Source organism: Vidua chalybeata, chromosome 4, assembly GCF_026979565.1.
Source record: "Vidua chalybeata isolate OUT-0048 chromosome 4, bVidCha1 merged haplotype, whole genome shotgun sequence".
Classification (NCBI taxonomy): domain Eukaryota; kingdom Metazoa; phylum Chordata; class Aves; order Passeriformes; family Viduidae; genus Vidua; species Vidua chalybeata.
In genome coordinates, this window is record NC_071533.1 from 9,164,030 (window position 1) to 9,191,101 (window position 27,072).

Genomic DNA, 27,072 nt, shown 5'->3' on the forward strand with positions numbered 1-27,072 from the left:
TTTCATCTTCCTGAGGCTTTTTATGTAGAAACAGAGCAGTATTCTGACACAAACATCTGTGTCATAAGAATTGTTTGCCTTTTGCAAAGGCAGCTCTTCCCCTCTGAATTCCCTTAATATACACAAGATAAAGCACTGACATATAAATAGATACAGGTATAAATGTATCAGTTATTGGTGCTTGCCCAGGAACAGCAGAGGTGCCCCTGCTAGCAATAGCATGTTGCTGCTGCTGCTAGACAGTTGAAATCCCTGGCAGGTTTTATTTTTAGTTCTTTCGAGTTATAAAATCCTAGTCATCACAGGGTGTCTAATGGCATTACTGGGAGAATCAGAACGGTCTGATAGAAGCTGCAAGACCAAAGCATTTGAATGTCACAAGGCAGGGGCTAGGTTTTGTGTGAAGTGAGGAAGAGGGATGGGACACTTGTTTGGAGCTGGCTTCAAGTAACACTTAAGTGGGCTTAAGCCTAGTCCTGGTTCTTAAGTGCTCCCCTTGTAGCTCACAGGACATCACTCAAATTCTGCCCTAATTTCCGTAAGTCCAAATACATCTATACTGGGCGCCCTTACTCTGCAATATTTAAAAATATGTATAAAACCATATGAAAAATGCCCAGGAAAAACCTGCTACTTCTCGTTTAGTACCTTAAGCTAATGCTGGAAGGCATTGTTTCCCAGCTACAAGGTTTCACAGGCTGCTAAACACAACACGTGCCACACTTCACATACATGCATCTGTACACAGCAACTGATCCCAAAACATAGCCTTGACCATTTGAAATACACACCTTGTGCCTTTGCTGTGAGAAATACCACACAGTAGCAAGTTACCCAAATTGTGTCCTCTCAAAGAATAACATGGAGGAAATAAAGGCAGAAATAGGAAATTTCAACAGAAAGAAATTGTGCGCAGGCTGCATCTTGCCTGACAGCTCCAGACCTTTCCTCCTGCATCTGTGGTGTGCAACTTGTGCAACCTTAGCTAGATTTGCAGCAATGATTTTTCACACACTGAACTACATTCTTATATCCTTAGTTTACTCATGGGGCTAAGAGGTTTGTTTGGTGCTCCAGTCATCAGCTGATAGATGAGTTATTCCTCTGGCAGATAGTCACCCCAGCCCTTCCTGGGGCGTAGGCATATAATTAGTGCTGCACCCCCAAAATGGGAAGCATTACCCTGACTAAGATACTGAGACAGTCAGAAGTGTCACTGATGTTTCCTTTTCGGCAGGGCCATGGATGTGCTTATCAAAACCAGAGTTAATTTGGTCAAGTTCTTCTAGTTCCGGTGGAGAGTTACTTAATAGTACAAAAATGTAGAGCAAGCAGGAACAGGAAAGGCCAGGCAGCCGAGCACTTGAGCCATAGATTATTGCCCCAACTTCGGTGTGTGTGGGAAGCACTGCACCCAAATAAAGTAACAGATTCGCAGCCTATTCCAGCAGACAGCCATTTTCAAAACAAACTTCCTAAGAAACATGGATGCTTCAGGATGAATTGGTGCAGGTGGGAAATGTAATGGCGGTGTTAAATGTAGTTGTTTAAAAACTCTGTAAATGTTTCAGTAGTGTGCATAGAAACTTAGAAACATTCTTGCAGCCCAGGAAGCAAACTGTATTCTGGGCTGCGTCAAAGGGAGAGTGGGCAGTAGGCTGGGGGAGGGGACTGTTCCCCTCTACTCCAGACTCCATCTCTGGTACTGCATCCAGCCCTGGGCCCCCCAAAACAAGAAGAATGTGGACCTGCTAGGAGGCCACAAAGGTGATCAGAGAGCTGGAACAACTCTCATTTTAAGAGAAGCGGAGAGAGCTGGGGTTGTTCAGCCTGGAGAGAAGGTGTCTCCAGGGTGACCTTAGAGCACTTTCCAGTACCTGAAGGGATGACAAGAGAGCCGGAGAAGGACTTTTTACAAGGGCATGGAGTGGTAGGACAAGAGAGGAATGGCCTTAAGCTGAAGGAGGGTCAGTTTAGACTCGATGTTAGGAAGAAATTCTTTACTGTGAGGGTGGTGAGGCACTGGCAAAGGTTGCCCAGAGAAGCTGTGGATACCTCATTCCTGGAAGCGTTCAAGGCCAGGCTGGATGGGGCTTTGAGCAACCTGGTCTAGTGGGAGGCATTCCTGCCCATGGTGTAGGGTTTGGAACAACCCAAGCCATTCCATGACACTAAGCCATACCTGCTCTGTGGCTGCAGCTGGCTCTTCCCTGACAGGCCTCCCCAGCAAGGCCAGCTGCTGCCAAAGAAGGAGTTTCAGTACAGATTGGACACTGCAGGGAGCACTTGGGGACAGACCCAGAGCCTGCCTGAAACTATTTTGTAACAGTAATTCCAAGTTTCATACCTCTGCAATTAGGACAAACACTTGTTCCAACAGTATGGACTGTTGCAACAGTCAGGATTCAGCCTGACAGGGCTGTGTGCTGCTCCCAACAGGGAGCTGGTTTCCCGCAGTGGAGGCCGCAGACGGGCTGCCAGGCGGACATCCCAGCCCTGGAGAGGCAGCGTTCAGTCCTATAGCCATTTTCCAGCCGGCTGGTTGTACACGGAAATGCCCAGGGCCGCTCGGGCAGGGCGGGATGTTGGAGGAGGCGGCTGCAAGGCTGCGAAGGTGTGAGCAGGAAAGGAACCAGCTGTAAACACAGGTTCATTTTGCAGTGGTTAAGGCTTTGGGTAACGCCGGGTGTCGGGTGTCTTGCCGCTGATTTGAGGCTCGAAGATGCTGTTGGAGCTCTTCAGAGGGTGAGGAAGGTTCTGCTCACGCCAGCGCGATTCTTCCCGGCGGTGAGCGGAGCCCTGCAGCCCGGGGTCCGCCTTCCTCGGGGGTGGGGCCGGCGGCGGCGGCGCGGCGGGCCGGGAGCGGAGGATGCTGCTGCCGCTGCTGCCGCTGCTGCCTCTCCTGCTGCTGCTGCCGCCTCTCCTGCTGCTGCTGCCGGCGCTGGCCGAGGGGCACCGGGCGGCAGTGCTGCGGCTGGGGCTCCGGGGTAGCCCCCGAGGGGAGGTGAGCCCGGCTTTCCTCTCCCTCACCCTGGATGCCAGCCTCGCCCGGGACCCGCGCTATGTCGTCTTGCTCAGGTGAGCCGCCTCTCGCCCCACTGGGCCAAGGAGAAAGGGTCTTCGGGGGGAGAGGCGGGCCATCCCAGCAAACGCGCTGTGGAGCGAGCTGGGGGGAACGGGGAGTCGCCCACCCTAGAAATGGGGTCGGGGAGAGGCTGCTGGATCCCAGCTGCTTCGGGGTTTACTAATTCCGTCCTCCCAGGGCAGAAGGCGGTACCTTCCCCAGATGCGAGCCGCGCCGGTCCCTTCGTGCTCGGGGAAGGAGGAGCTGGCCTGTGGGGATGCAGGGAAAGCTCAGTTCGGAAATAAGCCTGGCCGAGGAGCTGCTTTGCCAGCAGAAAAAAAAGGAGAAGGAAACGGAGGGAATTGTGGTTGATTGCCCTCGAGTAATGGAGGCTTCAGGGTGTCCTTATCGCCCTCTGCAAGTACCGGAAAGGAGATTGTAGTGAGGTGTGGGTCAGTCTCTTCCAGCTGACAAGTGGCTGGATGAGAGGAAACGGCCTCAAGTTGTACCAGGGGGGCTTTAGATTGGATAGTAAGAAAAATTTATTCACTGAGAGGGTAATCATGCATTGGAACAGGCTGCACAGGGAAGCAGATGGTGGGATCACCATCCATGAAAAGTGTTCAATAAACGTGTGGATCCCCCAGTCCTGCTTTCCCGCTACTTGCACGTTTTCGTCCTCACTGAGCTGGTGAGAAAGGTGTCACCAGCTTTACTGGAAAGTGCTCAAGTCTCCAACATCCAGCCCCACCTTCACACCTTGGGGTTCAGCTTGAAGCCAGCCCTGCCACCATGAGGAGTAGGAAGTACTTGGTGGCCTCTAATCTAAAGTTTGTCACCACAGAGTGCCTAGCATGCCCAGTGCCCTCCAATGCCTTGCAGTTTCCCCCAGAGAAGGCTGGCTGTCAGTGCTGCACATCCTGCATGGAATGTGAGCAAGTCACAGTTACATTCTTTTGTATGCCTGCTTTGATAGAGTTAACACCTGTCCCAGCAGGGACTCTCAATCTCCCTTGGGTACAAAGGCAATTGCTTTGGCTGTTGTGATAGAAGTTGGGGCTCATGATTTAAAGTCAGTTTTGCGCCCAAATTCTCACAGGACATTTATGTTGGTGTTGCACAAACAAAACCAAAACAATCTAGGGGAGGAGGATATTTAGGATGAAAAAAAAAATCAAGATTGTTTTAAAGTTTTGCCTTACTTTGCCCCCAGGATTTGGCTCACTGATGATATTCCCTCAGGTATGTTTTCCCCTTGTTGCCCATTAGACCCTCTCCTGGCTCACTTGTACAGTGCAGAGGGCTGGGATGCAGATCCCAGCAAGCCATCAGGAATTCCTTGAGGCTACTGGGTAGCCTCAGGTCACCTACTGCAGCATGTTCCTCAAAGTGCTTGCCATGTTTACCCTCTACACAGTCTGCATAAATATAGTGGTTTTCTGTTTCTCGGCATTCCCTCCTCAGCAATTCCAAGCTGCGTACCCTGGCAATGGCCCTGTCCCCAGGTTTCCTGAGGTTTGGTGGCACTGAGACAGACTTTCTTATCTTTGATCCCAACAAGGATTCAACTTCAGAAGAAAAAGTCCTCTGGGAATTTCAGGCTCAGCAAGGTAAAGTGGGCATCAACTTGTTAGACTTGAAACTATCCTAGGTTTTGGAGGGTCTTTGACACAGGCTGAGGATGCTGTAATGGTACAGCAGCACCACTGGGGGCCCTCCACAGGGTCAGTATTGCTATCATCCACGGAGAGGAGATCTGTGGACTTTCAGCATGGCTTGTGAGAAGAGCTGTGCCAGCTGAGAGATGCTGAGAAAGGATGTAGGGGATCTTGTATTCTCCCTGGCATCTGCTGAGACTCTCCCTTTGTGCCCTCTGCTCCCTGCAGCAATCTTGGGAGCTCCCTCACTGTCTGGGAGGTGGTCAGGTTCAGCTCAGAAGCTGTGGCTTCATTATGAAAATTAAGGAACAGATGGAAGAAATAACCTGAGGAGAACAGAGTGTTCAATCTATCTTCCAAAGCCAGAGAGCTTTGCTGTGGGAGCAGCCTTGCCCTCCTGCTACTTTGACAGGGCAAGTGCAAACCTAATGGACCCCTGTCAACTGCTTGAGCTTGGTATTTTCTCTTTGAACTTAGCAAAAGTGTCAAGAGGTGTTTCAGATTAAAAAAAAATTCCTGCATATTCCTGTGGCACATAGCACTATTGTGCAATCCTACATTACTGTAGGACCAGTGAGATGCTCAGTTTTGAAGTCAAGTGGTACTTTTCCCCTCATAGCACTTTGCTAAGTAGCCACTTCCTGTGACTTTGGCTGGTGCCTTCCTCTCTGGTTATGGCTTGTTCCTGGTTTGCATGCCAAGAAAAAACATAAGCTTTGGAGGAAATGTGTCTTATGGCTTCTGCCAGTGAGCCATGCGGGGAAGTCAGCACTTTCCCCTGCATGAGATGGCCAGTGCAGGAAGCATTGCCCTGTTCCTGCCTGCAGCAAGGTGGGTCATGATTCCTGCCACACCACTGTATGCCAGGTTGCTCACTGGAACAAGGGTTTGCTGGCTGTAGAGGTGAGGAGTTAATTCCCATCAACCTTCTTGACTCTTATCAACCTTCTTCTGCCCTACAGAGGCTTGTGGCTCGAGGCCTGCATTTGCTGCTGTTGAGAAGGTACTGCTGGCCCAATGGCCTAGACAAGAGAAGCTGATTCTTGCTGAACAGAACTGGAAAAAGCACAAAAACACCACCATTACAAGTAAGATTTAAACAGGGGGATGCAATTCTCTGCCCCACAATAAAAGGGCCATAGGCTATTAGGAGCTGAAACCACTGAAAAAGAAATATTTCACCCACTTTGAAAATTGTTCAGAAAACTCTTTTTCTACTGTTTGCCATCCCACATTTAATAGTCTTCAGCTGCAGGGGTTGGGAGGTGCTCAAAGTTTGCAAGATGTTGTGTAGTGAGGCCTGACCTCTTCTGTCTGGCTAAGAAAGTTTGGCACATCTGCAACATCAGACTAAATAAGTACAGGCAGTAAAGATTGTTGCTTGGCCAGAGCTCAACTAGCACGCTCTAACCTTGAGATAAACACCCTTCCTTTCTCCTCTGTGCAGAAAATACACTGGATATTCTCTACAGCTTTGCAAACTGCTCAGGGTTTCACCTGATCTTTGGACTCAACGCCTTGCTGCGGAAAGGTGGCTTGCAGTGGGACAGCTCGAATGCCCAGGCACTGCTGGACTACTGTGCTTCCCAGAGGTACAACATCTCCTGGGAGCTTGGGAATGGTAAGTGCTTGTTGGCCAGACCAGCCATCACCTAGAAAAGTACCACCAGAGGGTGTGGGCTAGTAACTTTGGATATTTTGGATGATGGCACATAAAAGCAAGATGATGCTTTATTTAGAGACATTAAGGTCTTAATTTGCAGAGGTATTTTAGAAGAAGACAAAATGAAAGAACAAATTGAGATGATTTTGCTGCTCCTAACAGGGCTTTGAGATGAGGTGAATGATGCCCCACAAGGTGCAAGATGTCACCCATGGCTGGGACAGAGTCCTGGAGAGCAGCACACTGTATCCCCCGACCTTTTGTTTTCATGCTCACCTTCAACTATCTCATCCACACCATGCCAGATCAGATGAAGCCTTAGGGAACTGGTGCTTCCCATGTGGATGGAACTGCCCTATTTTGTGCCCCAGAAACAGAGTGGGTTGTTGATGTGCATGTGTCTTCCCCAGAGCCCAACAGCTTCAGGAAGAAATCTGGCATCCACATTGATGGCTTCCAGCTGGGGCAAGATTTTATTCAGTTACGTCAACTGCTGAATAACTATGCCCTCTACCAGCATGCCAAGCTGTATGGCCCTGATGTTGGGCAGCCCCGAAAGCACACGCAGAGACTGCTGAGAAGGTAGGGGTGTGAGGTTCCAGCAGCACTCCCTGGGGTGAGGCAGGTGTGGAGAACTGTGGCTTGTCTGCCCCTATATGCAGGAGGTTTGAAGAGGCTTTAAGGCAAGGGTTGAACAATTTTTTTTACCTTGACAGACGACAACTGTAATCTTACCTGCATGCTTGAGTTCAAGGCTTGAATACTCAGCCAGGTAAAACTCAGCTGCTGGAAGTACATCAATGGTCCACACATTTTCCCATTGAGTACTGGCTCTAGGGTTGTGCTAACAAGGACTTTTATGCTGAGAAACACCCGCATGTTATACAAAGGTCAATTCATCCTCCCAGCAACCTGGGAACCTGCCTAAAAGCCATGGCAAGCCTGGCCCCCAAGCATTCACTATCAAAACTGCCAGCCATGCGGAGAGGGGAGGGCTGTGCATGGCGTTGCACTACTGGGAGGGCCATGACCCATCACTGGTACTGCTTAACTCCCCACTCTCCACCATCCCCTCTGGTTGCAGCTTCCTGAAATCGGGAGGGAAGGTGATCGACTCTGTCACATGGCATCAGTAAGTACCACTTGGATACCACTGTCACTCTGATTACTGCCTCATTTTCTTTAAAAATTGTCACTTTGAACAGAATTATCAATCTCAACAGAAAAGAGGGGGTAAAATGCCCCTTTCAACCTCTCCACAAATTGCTGTGTTCTAATAAGAGATGAATTGAGGGAGCACATTATAGAAATGCTGGAGCCTCCAAAGGGTAGACTTGGCGCAGAGACCCAAAGGAGCGGTAGGGGTTTGTCACGGGGAATGCAACATGTGCAAGATGATAATTTTGTTTGCTCTATTTATGTCTAGTTGATATAAAGAAAAAGCCCTGTATGTCTGGCTGACACCCTTGTCCATGGAGAATTGCCAGCAGCTCCTCCTGCTCCCTTGACTTTGTTCTCTGAGTCATTTCAAGCTCTGTGTGGGTAACTCACCCTCAGATCCCAAACACAGTGCAAACAGCACTGGCACCTGACCCTTTGCTCCTGTGCAGTGACATGGATTTGTAGGTTTAAAGTGCTCACGGGGACAGTGGGGTAAACTGGCCCCAGGGCCATGAACTGCACGTGTTTGAAATTGATTTCCATGTGAAGGCAGTTTTCTTTCCAGTGTCAAAAGGAGGACATGACATGCAGCAGTCAGACAACAGTGAGAAAAGATGCACATACTTATTTTTTATATATATGTATACATACATCAATTATCTATGTATTTTGAGCTGCTGGAAAGGCATGAAACATGTCCTTTCCCCTTCCTGGTCTGTTCTTTACTCATTTAGGATTATCAGGTTTTAACTTCCTCTTGTGGCTGGAAGGCTTCAGCTGTTTTTGCTAGGACTGAGTGATAGCAGGATGAAATGCAAAAACCACCATTCCAATTTATTTGGACAAACCAGACTTAAAAGCTCTTCTGCTCATGGTGGAGGGCAACCTTCACACCATAGGGATGCCCACATTTCAGTTCCCTCCAAGTGGCCAAAATATTCCAGCAGATGGACAGATGCTGCGAGACGATATTTTTAATATATGACTTGACAGAGTAAAGCAAGTAATCACATAGGAGTGTCGGACTCCTCACCAGGAGAAGACTTACAGAAGCTGGATCTTGGTTATGTTTTCCTTATTCTAAATAAATAGATGCAAATAAACCTATTACTTCTGCTGGTGAAAATTTCTGTGATATCCTGACTCCATTGATGTAATTATATCTTAAAGTCCCTTAAATACAAGTGACAGACCTACACATTTGGAAAACAAAAAATTAAAAAGCACTGGACAGAAAAATGATGCTGTTGATAAATGTACCAATCAACTGAATACTTTCAGTGGTGTTTTGTACCACTGGTGGAATTTTTCCCTAATATTGTCTATGTTTTTTTTTTCCCCATTTTCAGTTACTATGTGAATGGACAGAGTGCAACAAGGGAGGATTTCTTGAGCCCTGAAGTGCTGGATACCTTTGCCACAGCCATATATGAAGTCCTGGAGGTGCCTTGACCTGTTCAATCATTCCTATGTTCAGTTTCCAGGGGGTTAACAGAGAGTCCAAAATAAAGCATTACTTCTTACTAGCAATAAACAGGGGTACTCAAAGCTTGAGTTCTGCTCACATTGTACATTAAAAAAAAAAATTAAAATTAATTATACTAACAATAAATGAGCTCCAACAGTTTGCTATGCAGCAAACATGGTGCCAGGTGCATCACACACCTACAACATTCTCATTTATTGATATAGTAATTACTCAGGGAGATAATTTATGGTTATCCCATCCCCCCAGTGCTTCTTTTTTTTTTTTTTTTTTTTTTTTTTTTTTTTTTTTTTTTTTTTTGTATTTTGAGATCCTGAGAGCCTTATAACTTAGAATATAGCACTACTCAGCACAGAAAGAATTATGGGACCTGGATTTTAGTGATGTTTGCCCTGTTTTACATGGGTAGCAAGTTTGGTTTTTTTATAGGGGGGGGATGTAAATTTACTTCTAGTCCTTTTGATCCAAATTTCTTGACATCCCATCTCAGAATGTTATCCCTTAAATGTAAACATCCTAAGTAAGCCTTCGGCTAAAACACTAAATTTTATTTATTTCAGTAGCCAAAAAATTAACCATCGTCTCTTTCTCTTCTTCCCACTGGCCAGATTGTTGGTCAGACCGTGCCGGACAAGAAGGTGTGGCTGGGAGAGACGAGCTCTGCCTATGGAGGAGGAGCTCCCAGATTGTCTAACACTTATGTTGCTGGCTTTATGTGAGTACTGTGTCCCAGGTGTGGGGAAATTATGTATTTTGACAGCTGAACGGAGCTGCCTCACAGGAGGAATGTGGCTTCCTCAGGCTTCCTGGGGAGTGCGGGCAGGTTTTTTCCATCCTGTAAGACACAATGACTTTTTATCAGGTGGGCCAGCAAGTCAAAGTCTGATAATGACAGGCAACCTTGTTGTTGGTGTGATGATTTCTCTCAGCCTTCAGACCCTTGGCCAGTTCAGGAGAATCTGCTGCCACTCCTTGTTTCCACCACCTACAAACAGGGGAATGGAGCAACTGTTCCCACCAACTTGGACTTCAAGAGGTGGACTGAAATTATTTTTTAATGTAATCAATGCAAGACTTGAAATTAGTTGTGTGCTTTTAAGGAAGTCAGCATCACTCACTAAGTTTTGCTTTCCTGCTTCCTGAGCTGGCTGGAGAGGGGCAGCAGAGTACTGTTGAGGTCAGCACTTTCATCTGTGTGATATTTGCCTCATTTTTTGGCAGGTGGTTGGACAAACTTGGGCTTTCAGCCAGGCAGGGGATTGATGTGGTAATGAGACAGGTTTTCTTCGGGGCAGGGACCTATCACCTGGTGGATGCCAACTTTGAGCCTTTGCCGGTATGTAAATAACACCCCTGAATGCACCTCTGCACAGGCAATGCTGGATGTGGAGGGACAAGTCAGCTATTTTAACAACATCTTTTTTTTGCTTGGATGGTCACAGGTACCCTTGCACCTAAAGTTATCTCCTGTTCCACTACAGGTTAATGTACTATTACATATATATGTATGCACACAAGATATTTACTCCAGCTGCAGGGGTGCAGCCAGTCTTCAGCACAGGCAGAAACTGATTTGTGGGACATGATACTCTGGGTTGTACATAGAAGCTCCTGGATCTCACAAGGTTTTTCTGGATGGCCTGTTTTGGTTTGACTACTCCTCAGCTGAGTGACGAGTAGTTTATAAATAGAGGTGAAAAGAGATATTGAAATCAATTATATTCCATGTGAAAACCAGGCCACCATGAAGTCAACACTCAAGTGTTATAGGTCATGAGCATATTCATCCTAAAGTGGTGGCTGAAGGATAATTGAATTGAAATATACATTTAGTATAGTTTGATTTTTTAGGAAATAACACTTTGCTGTGATGAAACTTCATTATATGAACTATACATTGTTCTTGCACATACGGCACATTTTTTTGTACTACTAGTACTTAGATTGGGGTGAGAGGACAGCATCTTCCTTTTTAGCTTTCCTCTCATTTTTCTGCTTCCAAATTGTGATTTTCACTGGTGGTCGTAGAGCCAGCCTGAAAGAAAACCCAGCATACAGGGATTTTCCATCCTACTTGATCAGCTGCTTCCTATGCCAGAGGCTGCATCATCAGATTTGTGACTTTGCACTTTTCATTACCTCATTTAAAACAGATTTAATTTGGACTGAAACTGTGTGCCTTTTCCCCACCTGCAGGCAGTACAGATGCTAACCAAGCCAATAATGCTTCAGAGACAGGGAAATCCAAACCCAGGTGCATCAGCTTAGTTAGCACAGAAATGAGGAAGCACATCAGTGTCAGAAGGCCACATTTCCTTGCAGAGGGATTCAGCATGAAGGCTAATAGCAAAAGTAATTTCCTAGGCTTGTGGTGAGTCAAAGGAGAAACACAGCAGTTTTCCTCTTAAGAAAACCTCAAAGACCAACAGATGAGCTGGCAGAATCTCTCTGAAAGACTTGGAAAAAATGAGTCTGCACTGGGCATGGCCCTGCTCTGAGGCATCATCCTGAAGTGTCTGAGGATACACTTGTGACTTGAGTTTAGAAATCCTGATACCTGTTCAAAAGTACAACGTTAATGAAAGGGGTTAAAGTTTAGGAGCTTCTTCCTGGTGTTGCACCTGTGCCTTAGGTACAGGTTTTCCTGCAGGAAGGGCAGCTCACATCCCTGTATTCAGTCCCGAGGTTCTCCGTACCCTGCAGAAGGGTGTTTCCAAAGCACAATCTCTCCGTGACAGAGCTCTGAGAGTTGCGTATGAAGGGGAAAATATGTATATGGTACCTTCTAAACACAGCTGCTCACAGGCAGGGCTTCCCTTTTTGCTATGGTGTTTGTGTGATGAATGTGTTTGATGTGAAAAGCTTGGTAAAGCAAAAAGCTATGGGGAAAACCCTTGAAATGAGCTTCAAAATGAAGGTTAGATTAAGCACTGTGTGGAGCACCTGGCACATACACAAATGTTTCCATGTGTTTTTGTGCCTCCCAGGACTACTGGCTCTCACTGCTCTACAAGAAGCTGGTGGGTACCAAGGTGCTGCAGGTCAGCCTGGCAGGAGCCAACAAGAGGAAGCTCCGTGTCTACCTCCACTGCACAAACAGCCTCAAGTAAGCCTCCAGAAAGGGTGAAATAGCCTGGAAACAGAGCCCATGGCCACCCCTTGGTCAACAAATGCCATTTGTGACAGTGCAAGGTTACACATTATTCTGATCCCCACCATCACCTTCTCTCGCCTTGCAGCCCAAAGTACAGAGAAGGGGATGTGACACTGTTTGCCTTAAACCTCTACAACATCACCCAACATTTGCAGCTACCAGATTACCTTTCGAGCAAGCATGTGGATCAGTACCTCTTACTGCCTCATGGCAAAGAGAATATTCTTTCCAGGTAAGTTGCAATTCCTCCAGGCCCTGTGGAAAAGACTGTGAGTAGGCTTAGATAGTCTTTAAAACCTCACCTTATTCAATTTGCAAGGGAAAAGAAGAGGTTACCATTCATTCATCTGGGTTTTTTTCAGTAAGATCTGACTTCTGTTAAATCAGGTCTCCTAAACTAAGGCTGCTGAAAGCTTGCTAAGTTATAAGGACATTTACTTGATGTTAATTTGCAAGTTTATCCTAGCAGGTGTCAGTGTTCTGGACCAGCTGCTAAAGTCCTATTTTTTGGTTTGGTTGTTTTTTTGTTTTGTTTTTTTGTTTGTTTGGTTTTTTGTTTTGTTTGTTTGTTTGTTTTTGTTTGTTTGTTTTTTTTGTTGTTTTTTTTTTACAAGCACAGGTATATTGCTTTCCCAAGTACTAGCTCCTGATTTACAGCAACATGTTCAGACTTTGTATGTGGGTGGGGTCTTTTTGTTGTCATTGTTAATGCATCCACAGGGAAAAGATCTGCTCTGTCGGCAAAAAAGAATATTAATATTTTCAGGAGAAAAAGCAATTTAAAGAACTGTACTTTTAAATGTGCTTGTGCTACCACTCTGAAGAAGTCCTTGTAGTGGGAGTGCTACAGATGTCTTCGTACATTTGTGTACACACACATTCAAGGGAAGTTTTGTTTGGCTTTGGGCTGAATTAATGTTTACACTCAGGCCCAGAGCAGTTTGTACTCGATGGCAAACAGAGCACAGCTGCCCAAACACTCTCTCTGTCCCTCTCCAGGTCTATTGAGCTGAACGGCAGTGAGCTACGGATGCTGGATGATGAAACACTGCCAGAGCTTATGGAAAAGCCCCTTGGTCCCGGCAGACTGCTTGGCCTTCCAGCCTTCTCCTACGGCTTTTATGTTATCAAAAACGCCAAAGCTATTGCTTGCATTTAAGTGGTCAACACACGCACTCAGGATAAATGTAAAGCATTTGGCTAGTAGGAAATTCTAATCCTAGAAATTCACATTTCTACAGGATTTAATTCTGATAAGGGATGCAAATGTTGCAGCACTAGTACAACTGTTAGCTGGGGAAGACATGAGGTCCCACTGGGTAACTGGTACAAGGAAGATTCCAGAATTATCCAGGTAGAACAAGACCAGGCAGAGGCCGGTTTTGCTCTTGATCCAGCCTGTCGCTGTACTTGAGCATGGAACCTGTCTCCACACTGTGCAGAGCGCTTCTCACACTACTTGGGACTCTGCCAGCCCAGGCACTGCAACCTCCTCTCTCCCTCTCATTTCTGCAAGCGCAGCTCCTAAAGCAGTTTCTTCAAAAGCTTGCCATCAGAAAGGATGAAAGGGGTTTTTATTTGAGCTGTACAGCTGTGACTTCACACTATGTGGGGAGGTCTTTGAGGGGGTTGTGGTTGTTGAGGGTATCTTGGGGTGGAAAGTGTGGACACGCAAAGCAAGCCAAGGTCAGGGTTCTTGCAGGGGCAAAAGCCTTGCAGAGAAACCAGATCCTCTATTAGATTTGGGGAAACAACACACATTTTTCTCAAGCTAGGATTGCTCAGTCACAAGATGGAGCTGTGGCTCTGTGCTTTCCAAAGGCAAGTTGTTGATGCAGGAAATGCAGGCTGTTCCTGTAGGGTGGTCAACCTCTGCCATCACACACTTCTTCCCTGCAAGGAAAGGAGAGGAGCCCACCAGGCCCTGGCAATAACCCTCTCTTCTCAGAGGGCTGCACAGTGAGTGCTCATGACTCTTCAACCTGCACCACCTGCAGGCAGTTCAGCTGCAAAAGACTTTCCTGAACCTATGCACAGGTAAAGCTCTCAAGCTCTCTCTACTTTATACTCCCTAATGCACTCAGGTCTCTTCTGTCTTGGGGAAATAGGATAGAAAAGAGGCTGAGGAAACTACTCACCCCTCAACCACCAGAGGGACATCAGTTGCTATAGAGCATCCTGGGGACAGAAGTGCCCAGTCAGGCTGACATCCTACAGTGATTTTGGATGGAAATCCGTGTTGGTGGTGGCTTTTCTCCCCAGCTGTGCCTTCCTCATGCAAACCCTGTTGCAGTTGCATGAGGGTGTGTATGAGGAAGGTTGCTGGCTGTGCCAGCATTAGCTCCCTGTGGCACACAGGCTGCTGGTCCCCAGGAAACAAAAAGCCTTGGACAGTAGCTGTGGCCCTCTGTATATATTTATTTGCCTCTACCTTTCTTGAAGGTATGTAATGCACACCACTCTTAATGCCTTATATTTATGAGCACAGCAGGGAAGAAAAACCCCACACTTCTGCACCTCCCTTTTTAAGCTTTAAAAAGATGCTACCAGCTACATGGGGTTTAATGCAGGGCAGGGAACCTTTTTTAATGAGACAACTTTCAAAACTGATGTGCTTATGTAGCTGTGATGAAAACCTGCACACTAAAAAAGTTATATTTGAGTTCAATGTGTCAAAGGAGTGTGTGCGTCTGCGGAGCAGATGCATTCTGTGAAGGGTTATGTATCAGGTGATAACATAGATCAGAAACGAAGGCTGAGTTTGTTTACATTGTTTAAGTTCCATAACAGAAGAGAGATGGAAAGTTGTACATATAGTCAACATAAAGTTAATAATATATTATTATTATAAAAATGTAAGTTGCAACTAAAACATCAAAGTTATTATTTGCCTGGTAGCTTCTTTTTAGAACTTTTCTAAGAATTTTGTTTATTCCAATGTTTGTGAGTTTTGTATTTGAAGATTTTAATTTGAAGATTTTAATTAAAATTTATACCAACTTATATACCAATTATATACTTACCAACTTTATACCAATTTATACCAGATTTTGGCAATCTTCATTTTTTTTTAAGACTCCTTTTTGACATGCTGATACCAGGACACTCCCTACTTTTCTTTCGGTCATAACTACCCATGCTTCTTTTTATTATCAATAAGAGTACCCAAGTACACAAAAATGAAAGAAACCCTACAAAGGTTGGTGTGTTTCAATTATGTTTGCCCACCAGTTCAGAAGCCCTCCACCCAGTGTGACTCAGATGTGATATATGTGCTGGTGACTGGCACACAGGAACTGCCAGGAGGGGCCCCGGGGATGTTTATGCATGCAAATGACAGCTGCTGCCAACCACGTCTCCTCTTGAGCCCTGTTCTTGATGGTGGGGTGGGGAGGTTTGATTTACAGCTCAGTAACTACCTTTCTCTTTACAAAGTGTTGCACATCAAGCTAATAGCTGCTGTTAGACAGTAGCAAGAGGGAGCTACACAAACAGAGCAAGAGGGACATAAGTGCAGGGAATGGGAAAGATGCTGGATCCTAGCACTACAAGGAAGCTATGGTCTGAAATAGAGATGAACATCACCCTCACAGGACCTTACAATGCTTGCCCCACCCTTATCTCTGGGGCTTTTATTCCTCTGTGAATGTCATAAACCTTGGGGGATTTAATATATGGGTGTACAGTTATTTAAGAACAGGGAGGATCATATTTCACACTCATTCTAATTCTCTGTAGCCCTTTTGACTCTGGAGGTCAGATTACTCACATTGAATTTACTGTAAATCAGTTCCTGGAAGGCGAAGTAAATTGCATCACACTTTGGTACAGGGGATCATTTGGTGTATGTGAAAATAAGGAAACCAATAGCCTCCTTAGAGTCAGAGACATTTTGACCATTAACTCAGATTTCAGCTAAACAAGACAGCCGAGCTTTATTAGTCTGAAATGAGAAATTCCCTAGATTATATTTCAGTGAAGGGCCAGGCTACTTTATTATGAATGTAAATACGGTGGCAGTAACTGTAAAAGTTTACTTTTAAAAGTTTACTTTACTGCTCTACTTCCATGAGCTCCTTTAAAAATTTTCTGCAGACAGTCCAGGGTTTCCTCACCACTTCACACATATAAAAACATGAAAGCAGTGTCTATAGAGGACATCTACCTGGTGACAATCAGAGCATCCTACGCCCATGGCAGGCAGAGAGGCTGTGGGGATTCGTTGCCAGGACTCACTATTCAACCCCACCTCAGGTCCTTGTCTGTATCTGAATAAAGCCCATGATGACTTTATCAATGTGATATGGAACGTAGATTATTAGCTACTCTTCATCAGAGTTGAGCAACTGTTATGGTCCTGTGAAAATAATTTTACTGCTGTGGAGTACTGCTCATTAAAACAGTAAAACAATGGCAAAACATTTAAATCACTTGTCCATCACATTCATATTTCACTTTCTCCTGCTAGTCAGCATCTTGGGAAATTAAAGTTCAAAATGGTTTTCATTGTTTTCTACCAGTGCGTGAGTCATTCAAGCTGAAGGAAGTGTGTAATGCAAAAAAAAAATTATACTCTACAGGGACAATGAACTCCCCAAGGAATCTTCTAGTAGCAGATCGGAGGACATTTAGACACTGAAACTATGCCATGAAAAGCAAAGGTTTTATGGCTCTGTTCTCTGCTCTCTGGTTTGTGCAATAACTCATATGTTGGTGTTATGACCCTGAAGGTGAGGTAACTGAGGTTCTTGTTAATGGGTCCCTTGGGGTGGATAAGAGTGAAATGCCACATGAATGACTGGTGTTTATATACAGAAGGTTTAGTTTAGAACAATGGAAAGGAGGTATGCAGCTGTTTTGGTTGTTTTTGGTTATATCTATAGAAATATAACCATAGATAGTATAAGGATAGAATTTAAGAAACTATATAAGGAAAAGAAAGAGAAAGGACAAGATGGTGGGAAGATATGGAAGGAATGAGGAGAATGTGTCTTTACAAACTGTGAGTCTGCCTGTAGGAAAAGCTAGATGGTGATAGGTGAAAGAAGCAACGGGAGTAACCATAAATTTCAGAGGAATGTTACTAATTGACAGAGACTTGCTCATCTAAGGCCGTATTAAAATCCCGGATTTAGAGATCCAAAGAAAAGGTGTGGGGGAGAGCGGTGTAGTGAATGTTAGAAGGGGATACGTATTAGGTGATTCAGGCAGCCTGTACCTCTCAAGTACCTCAGTCAAGGGGGAAAGGAAGAGGGTCATGCGGAAATAGGATTAAAAGAAAGGTACATCCTCCAAAAACTTGAGAGACTCCAGAGGAATGCCCATGGCCTCTCCCTTTTTTTTTTTTTTTTTTTTTTTTTTTTTTTTTTTTGAGTAAAGTCAGAGCACTTCTCTGTCTCCTTTTTGGACATAAACCTCTGGCGCTGTGAATGTTTCTGCACAGATAACACCACCTGTGGACCCAGCAACAAGACTTAATTGATGCATTGAATTTTCATGTGTGATGATAGCAGTCTTGATCCATCAGGGGTGGGGGAAGCCCCTGAAGCATGAAGTTCAATGGATTAATACACAATCTGGTTCAGGTGGGAATGCCCCGCTACCTCCCCTGTTGCTAAGTGAAGGTGGGTTTGTTATGGCCGCTCGGGCTGTTCCTGTGCAGGTCTGAGGTTTCCCAACACACCCCAAGCCCTCTCCTCCTCCCCTCCGGCTCGGGGAGTGCAAAGCCGGCCTCAGCCAAGCGCGTGCTGTTTTTGGGACTCGCTGGCTGTTGGAGCCATTGAGCCCCAGCATTTCAGTCCCTCACACAGATGGCGGGAGAACCGAGGGAGCGAGGAGAAGAGATACAAAGGCCACATGGAAAATCTGATTTTTAAATTTTTTTTTTTAATTTATTACCTACAGTGAGGAAAGGTCTTGAAGATGACACGAATGTTAAGGACGATCACGGTAAGTTTAGAGGATTTCACTGAGAACGCACTGGCCCCACATTCCGCCCCGCCTCAGACCCGGCGCGGGGCGCCTGAGGCCGCCGCGCATGCGCAGCGCCGTGAGCCTGCGTCCCGCCGGCAGCGGGGCGGCGCTAAGATGGCGGCGGCGCTGCTGGCGCGCTTGTGCTGGGGCACCCCCGGGCTCCGGGGCGCACTCGGGCTCCGCGCCACCCGCCCGCCCCTCGCTGCCGCCGCCGCCGCCCCGCCGCTGCTGCTCCGCCGCCCCGCCGCGCCCCTGGGGCCGCGCAACTTCTCGGCGGCCGAGCTGGTGCGCGCCGCGCCGGCCGTGCTGCAGCCTTACCTGCGGCTCATGCGCCTGCACCAGCCCGCCGGTGAGCGCGGCGGGGAGGGTCGGGGCCGCCTGCCCCCCGTGGCCTCCCGGTCCCCGCTGAGCGCGCCCGCGGGTTTTGTCTCCCCTCAGGGACATGGCTGCTGTACCTGCCGTGTACCTGGAGCATCGGGCTGGCGGCCGCGCCCGGCTGCCTCCCGGACTGGCGCATGCTGTCCCTGTTCGGCGTGGGAGCCGTGCTCATGCGAGGGGCCGGCTGCACCATCAATGACATGTGGGACCGCGACTATGACAGACAGGTAGTGAACGATGGGGCAAGGCTGCTTACACGAGCGTGCAGTGACAGGACAAGGGGGCATGGCTTCAGATTGAAAGAGTAGGTTTAGATTAGATATTAGGAAGAAGTTCTTCCTAATGGTGAAGCACTGGATGAGGTATTGAGGATGGTGAGGCACTGGAACAGGTTGCTCAGAGAAGTTTTAGATGGCCCATTGCTGGACGTGTTCAAGGCCAAGTTGTGTGGGGCTGCGAGTAACCTGTCTAGTGAAAAGTGTCCCTGCCCACAATACGAGGGTTGTAACGAGGTGATCTTTAAGGTCGCCTTCCAACCCAAGCCCTTCTGTGATTCAGTGAAGCAAGCACATGCCCATTCGTCTCCATCGTCACAGAATCAACAGAATTTTTAGGGTTAGAAGGGACCTCGGGAGATGATCTAGTTCAACCCCCTTGCCAAGGCCAACTCACCTAGAGCAGGTTACACAGGAATGCATCCAAGTGGGTTTTGAATGTCTCCAGGGAGGGGGACTCCACTTAACAGATGCTGTTTTTTCTCAGCCAAGCACCAAGGATTCTGAAGGCACTGAAGTACATGAACATTGCCAGTGATTCCTTGCTGAGTGCAGGCTCCAGGTTCAGGAGGTCCTACGTGTTTCTGTCTGAGATGCATGCAATTAATTTGTCTACATTTCCTCCAAAAATAGTAGAAAGTATTTTAGTTCATATAACATTTCTCTGTCCAGGAATGTAGTAAGTCTTCTAGAATACTCACCTCTGTGTAAGATAAATTACATGCTGTTGTTGGCTGTAGGCAATACTTGAACAAATTTATTTCTCAGCCTTGCTTTGCACCACAGAACAAACCAAGTAACACATTTTTGCTACACTTGCTAGTGACAATCTATCCAAGAACAACTTTTTTTCCCCCCCTTAATTTTAGAAGCAGTGTTTCTTTTTATTGTTGTATTGTTAATTTTGGCTGTTCAGAGTATCATGCCCAACCCTGGGCTAATCCCCTTCTATTATGTTGTATGTTTGCATTTATCATCTCCCATTTGTTCAGAAGAGGGAAATAAGCAAAAGGCAGTGCCCAGTGTGAGATTTTGAAACGTTCACAGGTGCAGGCTTGGAGGGGAGCATCCTGGTGATGCGTCACTGTTTGCTCCTCCTGTTTTTTGTTCCTGTATTTCTCCTGTGGTTTTGGAGTTTGGGTTTCAGCCCTGCAAGACACAGAATAATGAGCCAATCCAGTATCTGAAGTTCTTAGTATGGCACTTGTATTTGTGCTGTTGGGAAGGTAGGGAATCAGAATGTGGTTTATGGCAGCTTTGGATGGTTTAGGGTTTGGAAGGTGTTAACAACTATGTATGGTAAATAGATTTGATGTGGGGATATGATAAGAGGGAACTTCAGTATAATGATTTAATTTATGCATTATGTGATGTAGTCAGATGGAAAGTTTTAAAAATTGCCTTCACAGCTTTTTCTGGGGTACCTTAAAAGGCTGCCTTCAACACAGGTGCCATAGAGGCCAGGCCAACAACAGGTGTAGGTGATGGTCGTTTGGGGTTTAGATTTTGTGTTACTGATTATTTGGGACATGTTTTCTTTAAGTGAAACATCCTATGTTTAGTTGCACTGGAATGTGATGCAGTGGAATTGTCACAGGTATCTTAAGTGCATGTTTACAGCTCCAAAAGCAGTATTTGATGTTAGCGTAACCTGATGGCAGGGGGGAGAACAAGCTAAAAGGGTTTATTTAAATTCACATTATTCAAGCATAGGCAAGATACTTCTTATGTACAGAATATTCTGTAAAAATTGGCTTTTGAACCTCATTGAATAGACTTGACACCATTTTCATCAACATGCACAATTTCATGGAATTGTTAGAGTTGAAAGGCACCTCTGGAGATCATCCAGTCCAACCCCTGCCAAGACAGCATCACCTGGAGCTGATGACACTGGAACACATCCAGCTGGGGTTTGGAATGTCTCCAGAGAGGGAGACTCCACAACTTCCCTGGGCAGCCTCTTCCAGTGCTCTGCCACCCTCAATCTAGATAAGTTCTTCCTCATGTTGAGGTGAAATTCAGTCATTTGGAATTTTTTTTGGCATTGGTCACCTTTGGCAAGTAACTCACCATTCATTTATTTTAACTTTTTTTCTGATACTTGTTTCTTTCTTCAGTTTACCTTGTATGATTTCTTGTTCCAGACAGCGTTTCTAAACTCCACTGTATCCCAGTTGGGATTAAATGTCTTTTCACAGCTGTTAATTCCACATCAATGAGACTGGATTCTGAAAGAATCCAGTTAGAGAGAAACAAAAGCAAACAACAGAATTAGGGCCTTTTCATTTCTCTTCAGAAAATAGGAAACAAACATTGTAAATTGCCCATCAGTTACAGAGGTACCTGGTAGTAATATTATTTCCCTTTTTTAGGTTGCAAGAACAGCAAGCAGACCCCTGGCAGCTGGAGATATCTCCACTTTCCAGTCCTTGGTTTTTCTTGGGGGACAGCTCAGCCTGGCGCTCTGTGTGCTTCTGTGTCTGAATTACTACAGGTGATGTATGAGTTATCTTTTGGTTTTTAAAGTCTCGTTCTGGGTCCTGAGTTAAGCACAGAGATTTTGAGTAGAAACGGGGTTGGGGTCAGTGGGAGGAGTTTATTAGTCATGGACTTGTAATTGAAAGGAAAAGAATTAGGTCAGCTCCTGCAATGCAATGCCGCACTGTGTCTACTGATCTTTAGCCTGGCAAACAATAATCCTCTTGGTACTTTTTGCAGTATCATTCTGGGAGCAGCCTCTTTATTCCTTGTGATCACCTACCCTCTGATGAAGAGAATAACATACTGGCCGCAGCTAGTTTTGGGTGAGATGGAAAGATTTTTTCTCTTTTTTTAATTTCAGATGTAGTTTTTGGGGTGTTTTACAAATTACTACTTTATATCAAAATAGAAATACCTTACAGACAAAGCTCTGCTTTGCCACAAGCTTCTTAATTTATGACAGATGTTGGAGTTGATGTGTGGCTTTGTGGTTGGTTTTCTTTTCTTGTTAGAAATCAGTTCCTTTTTTTGATGCAGTGATAGGAAGTAGAAGAGTAGGGTAGAAATAAACATTTTTCATTTGAGAATGAGCTGTAGTTTTGAGGTTTTTTCAAAACCCTTCTTAAATACAGATTTGTCTGTACAGCATTTCAGTCTTCAGCTTCTAAAATAACTCCTGAACAGATACTGATGGTGGTTGTATTTTAAGTTGAGCTACTAAAACATACCTGTGTATATTGGCTCTCATATTCCATCTGTCTTCAGGGGTTTTTAAACCAAAATTGTCATTTTCAGGCTAGAAGTACCATAGTTGGTTGCTGTGTACTGTTTTGCAGCCAGTTATGCTGACATGTTTTGTTACACTGACACATGAGTGTTTTACCTGACACATGAGCGTTTAGAATATTCTGGAATAGTTCTGTGCAAATGTTTCCCTACACTAATGAAGTCAAATTCAAATTACATGTGGGGAAAAATGTGTGGCCTATGTATTTTTTCTTGCATGTCCGGAGTATTTAATGTCAAATTATTTATATTTATTAGCTGCCTGAAAATAAGTGGTAGAAAAATAGAGATGTTGGTATTATACAAAAGGCTGCTGATACACTCTCAAATAAATCATATTTAATTGCTGCTGGCATTCTTGTAACTTCTATTTTTTTTTTTATTCTCTTAATGTTTTTAGGATTTACATTTAATTGGGGAGCCCTTCTTGGCTGGTCTGCCATCAAAGGGTCATGTGAGTGGTCTGTGTGTTTGCCCCTGTACTTTGCTGGAGTCATGTGGACACTGGTGTACGACACCATTTATGCACATCAGGTAGGGTAACAGTGAAATCTTCCAGATACCTATGTTTAAAGGCCACACAACTTTGTGTGTTTTGTTTAGAAATTTGTTGTCAAACAGCAGAATTAACCTCTTGCAGTTTTTCACCCTCAGCTGAGCTGAAGCAGCACCAAAGAAGTCCCAGCCCTTTGATATTTTATTGCTGTTTGCCAAGGTTTTACAAGTCAGGTGGAAAGATGGAAAGTACCCTTTGTGCTCTTATGCTTTTGCATTGTGGAAATAACTTCAACATTGGTATTAACTCCTGGCTGCTAAACAGCTCTAAGACCAACCTTCCAGTTTAAATTTTAATGTAGGACCTACAATTGCCCTGAAATTATGTTCCTAGTAAGAAGCATTGAAAATTTAAGCAAATCCCCCATTTTTTGTATGAAGTAGCATTGGATTATGGATTTTGTGGTAATTCATCTTTTCATTCCAGGATAAGAGGGACGACATCATGATTGGTGTGAAGTCAACTGCATTGCAGTTCAAGGAGGACACGAAGCAGTGGCTCAGTGGCTTCAGCCTGGCCATGCTCCTGAGTTTGTGTGTGGCAGGGATGAATTGCAACCAAACCTTCCCGTATTATTCGGCTGTGGCTGCCGTAGGGGCTCACCTGGCACACCAGGTTTGATGGATTTATTCATACTTTTTCCATGAGGAAGTTCTTACTAAGAAGTCAGAGGGCTTTTCAACCCCCATAAATTCATGAGCTACCCATGAAAAGCAGTTCCTGTAAAGAGAACTGAAGTCTTCTGACAATAAGCTGTGTCTTCTGAAGTACCTTTTGCAGACCTTTTGGTTGAGGAGACCTTCAATCCTGACCAAAAACAGTGGAGTACTGAGTTTCAGTCTGTTCGTAACCAATGGAAGTGCCACACATTAAGTTGTGATCTCAAGGAAAGGGTTTTCTCCGCACTGCGAGCAGCAGCTGCTGCTACATAGACCTACCTCAGTGTGCTGCAAAATACTGTGATGTTGACTGTTCTGATTCAGCTCTTGCAGTGTCTGGCACACATAATAGCAGATGTTAACCTTACAATTTTATTATAATTGACAGTTCTAAAGAGTTCTCTTAAAAGCAGAGAACAATCCAGTCCAGTCTTGTAGTTGCATTTGTTTAGAAATTTTTATGAATAATAGAAAGAAATTAACTTTGTCGGTAAAGGATGCAGATAGGATTTTGTTATCTTGTTCTTTCTGAATCCTAACAACTGTGTTATACAGTGTTGTAGTAAGTGACAAGTCAGTCTATTAAAAAATTAATTGCTGGTCTTGATAGGTAAGTGATGGCAGACTATTATGTACTGCAAGTAATAAAACCATTGCTAGTCTGAGCAGTTAAATCTGTGGTAATGTGGAACTTTTTATAAAGCACGTTGATTGTAAAGTTGCATTTTAATGGGTGGAGCTCATGCAGGTAATGGATATTAAACATATCACTGAGTAAGAGAATCCGTGTGGTGATGTAGTCTGGCACTCAGCCACTGTTTTCGTAGTGACTGTGCTTGGAAATGTATGAGGGAAAGAATACTACGTCCACTGCATGATCATTTACAGTTTGAATTGTCAGAAAGCCTTTGTGCTATAGTTTTGTCATTAATGGGCACCACTTTTAAGGGTCTTTATAAGTGAGGATGCAGACTAATGAGTATAAACGATGGAGAATTCACAAATGTGTGGACTGCCAAAGTCACAAGAGCAGAACTGTTCTGTGTACCACAGAGTAGCTTTTTGAGGAATTATTTTAATATTAGTCCTGCTTAAACATTTTTATGCTTATCTTCTTGTTGAAGATTTCTGATTGTGTCCTTAACTGAGTTTAGAAAGCTGAGTAAGGTGCTTGAGGACCAGGATTTCCAGGATTTCCTTGATTCACTGAATTTTTGCCTGAGGCAGAGGAATTTGTGTCATGATGATGTCAAATTATATCCGTCTCAAGAAGTGTGCCAATAGAAAAATAACAACTACTTGCGCCTGGCTTCCGGCGGCCATGGGATGGAGGTTCGCCGGCTCCTGTCCCGCCTGTGGCCGCAGGGCAGACACGCGAGCGGCCCCCCCGAGTCTCTGCCGAGACTGCTGCGGGTGGCGGTGATTGCTGCAGCGGCACAGGGCACGAGGAAACCGAGGAATAAGGGAAGGACACTTGTCTGAGTCTCCAAAGATTTAATCTCGAAGTGGGGCAGAGCAAGTGACAAATCTGAACATGAAGGGACTACTTTTAAAGGGTAGAGGGAACACAGGGAGGACACAACCTTTGACCAACAGGAGGGCATTAGGGGAGGGGTGCAGGGTAAGAGCTCCCCAGTAGAAGCCAACACGGGGAGGGAGCAAACTTTACAATCCAGTTCTGCTTTGAGAAAGGGATGAAAGACAGGGAACACTTCAGAACTAAAGGAGTCTGCCATCTTTGACAGACAGGGGTGAGACAAGGGAACAAGGGAGGTATACAGGTGGATTGACATGTGGATTGACATACATTTTGGTGGGAAAAACTGTGGTAAACAACTCAGGACTGAACCATTAGGGAAGCCAAATGGGGTACAGAGACTGAACCACTACAAACTTATAATAAGGAATATTAAAACATACTACAGAAGAACAAACTGGAAAATATCAGAGTACCACATGAAACACTTTCCTTGTGTTTCTGAAAAAATAGCTTAGCTGCTGTTTAGTTTAATTTGCCACTTCAGTGTTTCAAGTTCCCAGTGTCTGAGTAGCTGACAGGTTTAAGGGTGTGGATCACATCATATTTTAGAAGCTTGTGAAGAGTGTTTTTGATTTTTTGACCAGGACCCAGCTCTGATTTCTCTCTACAACCAGCAAATGAAGCAGACTTCCTGGGGAAGGTTTCACTTCTTTCAAATAATTTCTATTTTAACTTTTTCAAAGGCTGAAGTGCAAAGTTTGAAGTTTTAGGGGCTCCTTCTCAGTTTTTTTTTTTTTTCCCCACTTTTAGTTGTGACACACAGCAGAGGGCTGCCATGTGGGTAAGCCAGGCCTTGCTTCTGGCTGCTATTGCAGGTGTCCACATCCTTGTTTGGAAGGGAATTGCATGGACTTGGCTAAGAGCAACTGGACTGAAACCAGCCCTGTGTGGCAAGGCAGGGCCTGGCACTTGCTCTGGTTCACTGCTGGCTCTCCAGTACCATGTCTCTACTGAAACATGGAACAACACCTTGCAGCAGAGATGGAAAAGTGCATTAATTTTTATGTAAGTTACATTGAAGAGTTAGGTGGCAGCCTACTGAGGAAAATCTCAAAGAGACTTATTTACATGCCCAGATATTTTTGCACTTTTAAGTATCAAACCAGACACACCAATAACTGAGCTGTTTATATAGTCTTCCATTGAGATGGTCTGGGAATCATGTTCATATGAGATCCTTGACTTTTCTGCTGTATGTTGAAAAAAATCTGTCAAACACAGATGCCAATTATGCAAAAAAAAAAAATAAACACAGAGTATTCCTGTTTCCTGTGAAGTTAAGGGTAGACTTTAGACATTAAGAATAATTTTTTGAAATTGCAGATAATTTTGTGATGTGTCAGATATTTATGAGCCTGTAGAATAATAATCCTCTAATGTTATACTGTGCTTTTGCAGATTTACACTTTGGACATAGACAAGCCCGAAGACTGTTGGAAAAAATTTGCTTCAAATCGTACTGTAGGAATTCTGCTCTTCATAGGGATTGTCCTTGGAAATCTGTGGAAATGAAAAGACTTAAATGTAGAAGAGCCTTCAGAGAACAGATAGTTGAAATCACTATACTGATATTTTAATCTTACTGAAGTGTAAGTATTGTAAGACAGAAAACACTTTTAATATAAATATAGCTGCTTTATATTGTTTATTTATAAAAGCTGGTGGAAACATTCTTGTTTCTGAAATCATGCAATTGAGATAATTCTACAATGGAAGTTTTGGTTACGTGGGAATAACTTCAATCTGCATAGAAGCTCCAAAAAGTGAGCTCCAAAAAACTCTGCTGGTCCTGTGTAGTAGCAGCAAACTTCTGTCAAGCTCTGGAGACTCTGAACCCAAGATTTTATATGAAGCAGGTGTCTCTTAGTGATAGCACAGGTAAAAATACAAAATAATTTCTGGTTGTAAATAAAATCTGGCTGTACATGCTTGGTGGTCTGATTTATTACAAAGATAATTTTCAGTTTGAGTTGGAACTTCCTTCATGGAAGAGTTGCAATAACTGTTTTTCTTCTGGGATGTCTAGGAACAGTCAGGACTCTGAGTGTGTGAGGTCCACAATAAGGAGTCAGTCGAGAAGTATTTAAGAAGATTTTCTGCTCTTGCTGTGATTGCTGCAGCAGGTGCTTTCCATGTGAAAAGGACAGGCTTCTGCAAAGTTGCCTACACAGAGTGAGCTGAGCTAGTTTGTCAAGAGTAATTTGAACACAAACTAAGGACTGAAAACAAAACCAG

The 27,072-nt window shown here is 44.8% G+C and overlaps 2 protein-coding genes across 2 annotated transcripts; both read left to right on the top strand.

Moving 5' to 3' along the window:
- Positions 1-2,582: 2,582 nt before the first annotated feature.
- On the top strand, positions 2,583-15,189 carry HPSE (heparanase). The gene is given in 14 exon segments (XM_053940521.1): positions 2,583-2,614; positions 2,715-2,790; positions 2,792-3,078; positions 4,529-4,674; positions 5,685-5,810; positions 6,170-6,343; positions 6,796-6,967; positions 7,470-7,517; positions 8,896-8,989; positions 9,641-9,747; positions 10,254-10,368; positions 12,020-12,138; positions 12,272-12,418; positions 13,186-15,189. Coding segments are annotated over 14 exon segments (1,803 nt in total). The 3' UTR covers positions 13,346-15,189.
- A 3,012-nt stretch (positions 15,190-18,201) lies between these two features.
- COQ2 (coenzyme Q2, polyprenyltransferase) lies at positions 18,202-26,765 on the top strand. Its single transcript, XM_053941692.1, has 7 exons — positions 18,202-18,508; positions 18,598-18,764; positions 21,188-21,309; positions 21,534-21,619; positions 22,483-22,616; positions 23,065-23,253; positions 26,236-26,765. The coding sequence occupies exons 1-7, from the start codon at positions 18,274-18,276 to the stop codon at positions 26,347-26,349; spliced, it is 1,047 nt and encodes a 348-aa protein (XP_053797667.1). The 5' UTR covers positions 18,202-18,273; the 3' UTR covers positions 26,350-26,765.
- The last annotated feature ends 307 nt before the right edge of the window (positions 26,766-27,072 follow it).